Below are 10,098 nucleotides of genomic sequence, written 5' to 3'. Positions count from 1 at the left end.
ACTCATAGTACTCACATACTCATAGTACTCACATACTCATATACTCACTCCTCATTTTGGCCCTATTGTCCTTGTTTCGGCCCCTATTGTCCTTGTTTTGGCCCCTATTGTCCTTGTTTTGGCCCCTATTGTCCTTGTTTTGGGCCTATTGTCCTTGTTTCGGCCCCTATTGTTCTTGTTTTGGCCCTATTGTCCTTGTTTTGGGTCCTATTGTCCTTGTTTTGGGTCCTATTGTTCTTGTTTTGGCCCTATAGTCCTTGTTTTGGGCCCTATTGTCCTTGTTTTGACCCCTATTGTTCTTGTTTTGGCCCCTACTGTCCTTGTTTTGGGCCCTATTGTTCTTGTTTTGGCCCCTATTGTCCTTGTTTTGGGCCTATTGTCCTTGTTTCGGCCCCTATTGTTCTTGTTTTGGCCCTATTGTCCTTGTTTTGGGTCCTATTGTCCTTGTTTTGGGTCCTATTGTTCTTGTTTTGGATCATATTGTCCTTGTTTTGGCCCCTATTGTCCTTGTTTTGGCCCCTATTGTCCTTGTTTTGGCCCTATTGTCCTTGTTTTGGCCCCTATTGTCCTTGTTTTGGCCCTATTGTCCTTGTTTTGGCCCCTATTGTCCTTGTTTTGGCCCCTATTGTCCTTGTTTTGGCCCCTATTGTTCTTGTTTTGGCCCTATTGTCCTTGTTTTGGCCCCTATTGTCCTTGTTTTGGCCCCTATTGTCCTTGTTTTGGCCCCTATTGTTCTTGTTTTGGATCATATTGTCCTTGTTTTGGCCCCTATTGTCCTTGTTTTGGCCCCTATTGTTCTTGTTTTGGCCCCTATTGTTCTTGTTTTGGGCTGTGCTGGGGACGATGGAGAACACGTCGTCCTTTTTCTTCGAATTGTCGGGGCTGAACATCTCGCTGCCGAACCGCCGGATCTACCTGGGCGTGGCACTGACGTCGTACGCCGTGACCGTGCTGGTTAACCTCACGCTGGTGGTCACCGTGGCGACAGAGAAGGCGCTGCACCAGCCCATGTACGTGTTCCTCGCCAACATGTGCGTGAACGGCGTGTGTGGCGCCTCCACCTTCTACCCCAAGCTGCTGCACGACCTGGCTCCGGGCGCGGCTCCGGGCGCGGCTCCGGGCGCGGCTCCGGGCGTGGCCTCCATCTCCTACGCCGGCTGCCTGCTGCAGATGTGTGGCATCTACAGCTACAGCTTCTGCGAGTACACCAGCCTCACCGTCATGGCGTACGACCGCTACGTGGCCATCTGCCGCCCCCTGCAGTACCACGCCGTCATGACGCGGGCCATGGTCACGCGGCTGCTGGCGCTCACCTGGGCCCTGCCGCTGCTGGAGACGGCGGTGGGGATTGTTCTGACCGCGCGGCTGCCGCTGTGCGGGAACCGTCTGTTTAAGTTCTTCTGCACTAACTGGGAGGTGGTGCAGCTGGCGTGCGCCGCGGCGAACACCACGCCCAATAACGTGTACGGCTTCCTGCTGCTGCTGTCGCACCTGCTGCAGACGCTGCTCGTGCTCGTGTCCTACGTCTTCCTGGTGCGCGCCGCCGTCCGCTCGCACGCCGACCGCAGGAAGTTCGTCCAGACGTGTCTGCCGCACCTCGTGGCGCTGCTGGTGTTCGCCTCCTCCACCGCCTTCGACGCGCTGTTCTCGCGCTACGGGCGCCGCCTGCCGGGCACGCGGACGCTCAGCAGCGCTCTGGCCGCAGAGTTCCTGGTCGTCCCGCCGCTCGTCAACCCCATCATCTACGGCATCAAACTGCAGCAGATCCGTGCGCCCTTCACGCGCTTCTTCAGCCGCAGCGCGCTCTTCACGCGCACGCGCTTCTGCCGTCAGGACGCACGCGGCTGACCTCTGACCTCTGACTCTGACCTCTGACTCTGACCACTGACTCTGACTCTGACTCTGACCTCTGACTCTGACTCTGACTCTGACTCTGACTCTGACTCTGACCTCTGACCTCTGACTCTGACCTCTGACTCTGACCTCTGACCTCTGACCTCTGACCTCTGACTCTGACTCTGACTCTGACTCTGACTCTGACTCTGACCTCTGACCTCTGACTCTGACCTCTGACTCTGAGCGCCCCAAAGCTTTGGCTGTAAATGTTCTACTTTAACCAGGAAAGACATTCATTCCACACTCGGTGGTGGTAAACTGCTAGTGTAGCCACAGCTGCCTTGGGGCAGGCTGACTGAAGTGAAGCTGCCAGTCTGTGCCATCAACCACTCCCACCACCAACTCACGCTCTACATTCAACATATTGTACATGTTTTTAGTGCTAAGGGACAGACTTGAGGAGAACTTAAACTCCACAGAAGATGGGAATCGAACCCAGGACCTTCTTGAACCTGAAGCCAGAGACTCCGCCCTCTGCTCCTGACTCCGCCCTCTGCTCCTGACGGGGCAAATGCAGAGACAGTTGTGTAATGACAAATAAAGAACCTTCACTGTACGTGTTTTTGGAATTTTTTGTTCATTAAGGTGTTAATATCTTTTTTTAGTCCGAGGGGGCGTGGTGTTAGTCTGAGGGGGTGTGGTGTTAGTCTGAGGGGGCGTGGTGTTAGTCTGAGGGGGCGTGGTGTTAGTCTGAGGGGGTGTGGTGTTAGTCTGAGGGGGTGTGGTGTTAGTCTGAGGGGGCGTGGTGTTAGTCTGAGGGGGTGTGGTGTTAGTGTGAGGGGGCGTGGTGTTAGTCTGAGGGGGCGTGGTGTTAGTCTGAGGGGGCGTGGTGTTAGTCTGAAGGGGTGTGGTGTTAGTCTGAGGGGGCGTGGTGTTAGTCTGAGGGGGCGTGGTGTTAGTCTGAGGGGGCGTGGTGTTAGTCTGAAGGGGCGTGGTGTTAGTGTGATGGGGCGTGGTGTTAGTGTGATGGGGCGTGGTGTTAGTCTGAGGGGCGTGGTGTTAGTCTGAGGGGCGTGGTGTTAGTCTGAGGGGGCGTGGTGTTAGTCTGAGGGGGCGTGGTGTTAGTCTGAGGGGGCGTGGTGTTAGTCTGAGGGGGCGTGGTGTTAGTCTGAGGGGGCGTGGTGTTAGTCTGAGGGGCGTGGTGTTAGTCTGAGGGGCGTGGTGTTAGTCTGAGGGGGCGTGGTGTTAGTCTGAGGGGGCGTGGTGTTAGTCTGAGGGGGCGTGGTGTTAGTCTGAGGGGGTGTGGTGTTAGTGTGAGGGGGCGTGGTGGTAGTCTGAGGGGGCGTGGTGTTAGTCTGAGGGGGCGTGGTGTTAGTCTGAGGGGGCGTGGTGTTAGTCTGAGGGGGCGTGGTGTTAGTCTGAGGGGGCGTGGTGTTAGTCTGAGGGGGTGTGGTGTTAGTCTGAGGGGGTGTGGTGTTAGTCTGAGGGGGCGGGGTGTTAGTCTGAGGGGGTGTGGTGTTAGTCTGAGGGGGTGTTCCCCCTGAGATAATTTGTTGGGGGGAAAAAAAAATACATAATTTGTATATTTTATATTGCTAATTATAATATTAATAATAGTGTTAATAATAGTGTTAATAATAGTGTTAATGATAGTGTTAATAATAGTGTTAATAATAGTGTTAATGATAGTGTTAATAATAGTGTTAATGATAGTGTTAATGATAATGTTAATGATAGTGTTAATGACAGTGTTAATGATAGTGTTAATGATAGTGTTAATGATAGTGTTAATGACAGTGTTAATAACAATGTTAATGATAGTGTTAATGATAGTGTTAATGATAGTGTTAATGATAGTGTTATCATAGTGTTAATGATAGTGTTAATGACAGTGTTAATGACAGTGTTAATGATAGTGTTAATGACAGTGTTAATGATAGTGTTAATAATAGTGTTAATGATAGTGTTAATGGCAGTGTTAATGATAGGGTTAATTATAGTGTTAATAATACTGTTGATAATAGTGTTGATCATAGTGTTAATAATAGTGTTAATAATAGTGTTAATGACAGTGTTAATGATAGTGTTAATGACAGTGTTAATGATAGTGTTAATAATAGTGTTAATGATAGTGTTAATGGCAGTGTTAATGATAGGGTTAATTATAGTGTTAATAATACTGTTGATAATAGTGTTAATGGCAGTGTTAATAATAGTGTTAATGATAGGGTTAATTATAGTGTTAATAATACTGTTGATAATAGTGTTGATCATAGTGTTAATAATAGTGTTAATAATAGTGTCAATGACAGTGTTAATGACAGTGTTAATGACAGTGTTAATAATAGTGTTAATAACAGTGTTAATGATAGTGTTAATAACAGTGTTAATGATAGTGTTAATGACAGTGTTAATGATAGTGTTAATAATAGTGTTAATGATAGTGTTAATAACAGTGTTAATAACAGTGTTAATGATAGTGTTAATGACAGTGTTAATGATAGTGTTAATAATATTGTTAATGATAGTGTTAATGACAGTGTTAATAATACTGTTAATAACAGTGTTAATGACAGTGTTAATGACAGTGTTAATGATAGTGTTAATAACAGTGTTAATGATAGTGTTAATAATAGTGTTAATGATAGTGTTAATAACAGTGTTAATGATAGTGTTAATGACAGTGTTAATGATAGTGTTAATAATAGTGTTAATGACAGTGTTAATAATACTGTTAATAACAGTGTTAATGACAGTGTTAATAATAGTGTTAATAATAGTGTTAATGACAGTGTTAATAACAGTGTCAATGATAGTGTTAATGATAGTGTTAATAATAGTGTTAATAATAGTGTTAATAATAGTGTTAATAATAGTGTTAATAATAGTGTTAATAATAGTGTTAATAATAGTGTTAATAATAGTGTTAATAATAGTGTTAATAACAGTGTTAATGATAGTGTTAATAACAGTGTTAATAATAGTGTTAATAACAGTGTTAATGATAGTGTTAATAACAGTGTTAATGATAGTGTTAATGACAGTGTAAATAAGTTGTTGAGGTGTGAATGCTGGTCAGGTGGGCGCACAGTGTCGGCTCAGTCGCAGCAGCTCAGGACTAACACCTGAACACAGCACCACAGCTGGATCGGAGCATCTGCATATTCACTCCTTTCCTGTTGTTGCTTAAATTAAAACTAAACGAACCTAAACTGAACCTGTTCATGGATAAACATCTGTATCTGGTCTCCTAAAGCCCGCCCCCGGAGCAGCCTGGGCTCTGATTGGCCGAGGAGGGCTTTAAGTAGAACCTCTGGTCCCGTTGGTTCACAGGTTCACTGTCGTCAGGGAAACGCAGGCTCACACTCTGGTCTCTGTGAACGTTTGCCGTGTTTTTGCTTCGCGGTGTTTTCTCGGCTCTTTTTCGGCGTTTCTTTCCCCACGTTCATGAACCTGACGCTCGTTTTGTTTCTAAGGAACAAAACTGGGACCAAACATAAGCTTTGTTTCCATGACTCTAAATGTATGTCCTCTCTTTGTGCTTCCATTTGAATCTTTCACTTCGAACGTCATTTTAGGAGTTTCTTTCCTTTAACTTCTACGCACCAAGTTATGTCGGACACGATGCAGTTACATTTGAGACTAAACTAAACTCTCTTTACATCAGGGGGAGGCAAGTTCTCTCTCTTTATTGTAAATAGACCGAGGGCCGAAGGCGCTGATTATTATGGTTATTTACCCAAAGTGAAGCACAACACTGGAAAAATGAGATAAATGACTTAGAATTTGATGAATTCAAGCCATTTTATGTTGAATTTCAGTCGGTTTGAACGAATCCAAGATACAAATGCTATAGCGCCAATGGAACAAGAATAAAACCCACTTGAAATCAGACAAATAATTGATTTTTATGTGAAATGACACAAAATTATCTGAAGTAAGAGAATAACGACGACCAGAGGTTTTATCTCGTCTAAAACCAGACCAAATCTACTCAAACCTTAGATTTAATCTGTTCCTTCAAGTAGATTTATGTCATTTCTTCCTTAAAACGATTATTCTTTTTCCTGTGCACTAGTGTTGTACATAATATATGACCTAATTGGGTGCATTGACAGTTTTTCTCCCATTTAACTCTAACAATGTCCAAAGTTCTCTCTGATTTGTGTGATAATGTTTCTCAAAATCATCTTGAGGGCCAGAGGTTCTGTGCTGACGTTGCCGACCCCTGCACTAGATCATGATCAATGAAAACTCATAGAACAGTTCACTTCACTGTCAGTTTGTTATATTGTGTTTTCTTTATGTTCAAAGACGATGTGTTAATGTGAGACTCGTGAAAAGGGAAACTCTGTAAATGCACAGATATCGATGGAAACCTGTAGATTAGTGACAGAAATGTGAGGAAAACATACAGAGCAAGTGTTCTGTCATTTTATGTTTTCATATAAAAATGAGGCTTTAAAACTAAAGACGTCCAAAGGTCTAATCTTTCAGTCAGGTTTCAATGTCACTCCTCACTCCCGAATCCTTCCAGAAACAGGAATGAGACAAATATCAGAATAACGGCACGTTTTTTCTCCTGGACTGAACGTTCTGATGTGAAGGAACCTGATGTTTCGCTTTAGCCTCAGACGAGAGAGACGACACTTTTACGAAGCGTCGACAAAAGTGAACGACCTGAAAACAGAGAATTCAACAAGAATCAATGACTGGAAGCAAAAAGATGAAGCAGGAACATTAGTCTGTCCTAGAGGTGAAATCAGTCTGTGGTTGGTTCTGCTTTAGACCAGAAACCAAACGAAGGAAACTCTCGAACTGGAGACGAGTTAGATAATAAGAGCCAGGTTGGAATGTTTGATTTTGTTTTTGTTTTTATTATTATTTATTATAGACACTTTGAGAGCCGTGTTTGTGACGGCAAATAAACCTTTTAGACCTGGTTTAGTTTGGGAACAAAAGTCTGTATCAATGTGTCAGGAGTTAGATCTGTAAATAAGGTTCATAACAATAACAATAATAATAATAATTGTGCCGATTGTCTTCAGAGCTTTAGGAACTGCCAAGAAAGGGCTCCAAGATCACCTGGACAAACTCCCTTCAGAATCAGTGCCAAAGAAATGCAAAAGACAGTGCTGTTGGGGACCTTAGCCAAACCTGAGGGACCTGGTTGGCCCCTGGTGAAAGAACCAGCTCAAATAAAAGAAACCTCATAGTCTAAAATAATTTGTTTTAATCTGTGTTATTCGTTTGTATAGTTTTGATGATCTTTTCTGCAGCACTGTTTTTGTTTCACATTTAAACGACACAATGTTTCCAGACAAAATCAAAGTGAACATTGACAATAAAACAAAACACAAGAGCGAAACAGTCGAAGAACTTTAAGAGACTGACAGGCCTCAACACTCGGGGCCCCCAGGGACTCCGGGCGTCCCAGGGACTAGGGCCGACTGCCTTAAAGGTTCAGCTCGTGCTGCGGGGTCTGCAGACGGTTTAAGGCGGGGTCTGCAGACGGTTTAAGGCGGGGTCTGCAGACGGTTTAAGGCGGGGTCTGCAGACGGTTTAAGGCGGGGTCTGCAGACGGTTTAAGGCGGGGTCTGCAGATGGTTTAAGGCGGGGTCTGCAGACAGTTTAAGGCGGGGTCTGCAGACGGTTTAAGGCGGGGTCTGCAGATGGTTTAAGGCGGGGTCTGCAGATGGTGTAAGGCGGGGTCTGCAGACGGTTTAAGGCGGGGTCTGCAGATGGTTTAAGGCGGGGTCTGCAGACAGTTTAAGGCGGGGTCTGCAGACGGTTTAAGGCGGGGTCTGCAGACGGTTTAAGGCGGGGTCTGCAGATGGTGTAAGGCGGGGTCTGCAGATGGTGTAAGGCGGGGTCTGCAGACGGTTTAAGGCGGGGTCTGCAGACAGTTTAAGGCGGGGTCTGCAGACGGTTTAAGGCGGGGTCTGCAGACAGTTTAAGGCGGGGTCTGCAGACGGTTTAAGGCGGGGTCTGCAGACGGTTTAAGGCGGGGTCTGCAGATGGTTTAAGGCGGGGTCTGTGTGGACAGAGTGGCTCCAGGTCAGAGCCTCTGGAATCAGGTCCTTCTCTAACGTTTGCTCTGGACAGACTCGTGGTCGTCTGCGATGGCGAACGTCTCCGTGGTGACGCACATCTCTCTGCTGGCGTTCCGTGACCTGGGCCGCCTGAAGCCGCTCTTGGTTTTGCTGCTGCTGGTTCTGCTCCTCCTCACGGTCGTGGCCAACGCGCTGCTCCTCGCCGTGATCCTGGTGACGCCGCGCCTCCACCGGCCCATGTTCGCGTTCCTCGCCGCGCTCTTCCTGAACGAGCTGGGCGGCGGCTGCTGCGTCACGGCGTTCGTGCTGGACCGGCTCCTGCGCCGCGTCCGGGCCGTTCCCGCCGCGCTCTGCCTGCTGCAGGTGTTTCAGATCTACTCCTACGTGTCCGTGGAGTTCACCGCCCTCGCCGTCATCTCGTACGACCGCTACGTGGCCATCTGCGTGCCGCTGCGGTACGCCGCCATCATGAGCCCCGGCCGCGTGGCGTCTCTGCTGGCGCTGATCTGGCTGCCCCCGTTTGTGGCGGTGGGCGTGACCACGGTCCTCACGGCGTCGCTGACGCTCTGCGGAAACGCCATCGATAGATTTTTCTGTGAAAACCGCAGCATCGCCAAACTGTCGTGCTCCGACGCCGCGATGAACAACGTGTACGAGCTGGTCATCGCCGCCGTCACCGTCGTCATCCCGCTCGGCGTCATCCTGGTCACGTACTTCCACATCCTGAGGGTGTGTTTCCACGGCGCCGAACACACACGACGGAAAGCCCTCGCCACCTGCACGCCGCACCTCTGCTCGCTCCTCAACTACACGCTCGGCATTTTGTTCGAGTTGGTTCGGACTCGCTCTGACTCGGGTCAGTTTCCTGATTCTGTCCGTGCAGTTCTGCCGTTTTACCTCCTGACGGCGCAGCCGCTGTTCAACCCGTTCATATACGGCCTGAAGCTGACGCAGCTGCGCGACGCCTGCAGAGCCGCCTGCGCAGACGCCTGCAGACGCTCCAGACTGAAGCGGAATGAAAACCAATAATACTTCAACCATGTCAGAATAAACTTAATGTACACAGATTGAAATAAAGCAAATCCTTTTTCTTTTGGGTCTTTGATTAAACTCTAAACTGCTTCTGCCTGACACAAATGACAGAGTTTGTGTCATTAAAATACTTTGTGATGCCACTGAAACTGCAAACATTTGAACATGAGGCTGTAAAGCACCTGCAGATCAGCTGATTAGACAGCGGTTTCAGATCACCATCATTAACAATCCATCCCCTTTCTTCCTCTTTATCCGGGGCCGGGTCGTGGGGGCAGCAGTCTGACCCCGAGGCAACACCAGGCCAGCTGGAGGCATAGTCCCACCAGCGTGTCCTGGGTCTCCCACAAGGTTTCTTCCCAATAGGACATTCCTGGAACACCTCCTGTTCGAGACGACCAGGAGGTATCCGGAACAGATGCCCGAGCCACCTCAGCTGCTCCTTTCCATGTGAAGGAGCAGCGACTCTACTCCGAGCTCCTCCCGGGTGGGGTTAGGCTTGAGGGTGTCAGTGATGCCTCCTGGACACTGTCAGGTCACAGTCTTACCCATGACTGCGGTTTTGAGTAATGAACCAGGCTGGGAGTTTTTAAAAGCCTTAGGAATCGTTTGCAGGTGTTTCGAGTTAATGAGTTGATTCAGATGATTAGGTTAACAGCTCGTTTTGAGAACTTTTTTATGATATGCTATTTTTTTTTAGATAGGAATTTGGGGTTTTCATGAGCTGTTTGCCAAAATCATCAGTTTTAAAACAATAAAAGACCTCAAATATTTCAGTTGGTTTGCAATGAATCTAAAATACATGAAAGTTTAATTTTTATCATTACATTATGGAAAAGAATGAACTTTATCACAATATGCTAATTTTTTGAGAAGGACCTGTAGAGTCACAAAGCACAAATCGAGGATTGGTACCGCGACAGAAACCAGAGACCTTACGGCCACAACTGCGAGCAGCTGCATCGACAACTTTCCACTGGTCAGAGACTAGTTGGAGTCTTGGAGACTAGTTAGAGACTAGTTAGACCTGTTGGGGACTAGTTAGAGACAGCCTCTAACTAGTCTCTAACGTATCTCCAACTTGTCTGACAAATCTGGAACTAGTCTCTAACTAATCTCTGACCAGTCTCTAACCAGTCTCTAACTAGTCTCTAACTAGTCTCTAACAAGTCTCTAA

General features: G+C 47.2%; 2 protein-coding genes across 2 annotated transcripts; both read left to right on the top strand.

The window, feature by feature from the left end:
- Positions 1-843: 843 nt before the first annotated feature.
- On the top strand, positions 844-1,848 carry LOC306978010 (olfactory receptor 52E4-like; the record flags this gene model as incomplete). Its single annotated transcript, XM_079576469.1, has 1 exon — positions 844-1,848. The coding sequence occupies one exon, from the start codon at positions 844-846 to the stop codon at positions 1,846-1,848; it is 1,005 nt and encodes a 334-aa protein (XP_079432595.1).
- Positions 1,849-7,958: 6,110 nt separating this feature from the next.
- LOC306978000 (olfactory receptor 11A1-like) lies at positions 7,959-8,918 on the top strand (the record flags this gene model as incomplete). Its single annotated transcript, XM_079576458.1, has 1 exon — positions 7,959-8,918. The coding sequence occupies one exon, from the start codon at positions 7,959-7,961 to the stop codon at positions 8,916-8,918; it is 960 nt and encodes a 319-aa protein (XP_079432584.1).
- Positions 8,919-10,098: the final 1,180 nt, after the last annotated feature.

Source organism: Gobius niger, assembly GCF_951799975.1.
Source record: "Gobius niger genome assembly, chromosome: 1".
NCBI lineage: Eukaryota > Metazoa > Chordata > Actinopteri > Gobiiformes > Gobiidae > Gobius > Gobius niger.
The sequence above is the reverse complement of the archived record's forward strand: the minus strand, read 5'-3'. Positions and strand labels throughout refer to the sequence as shown.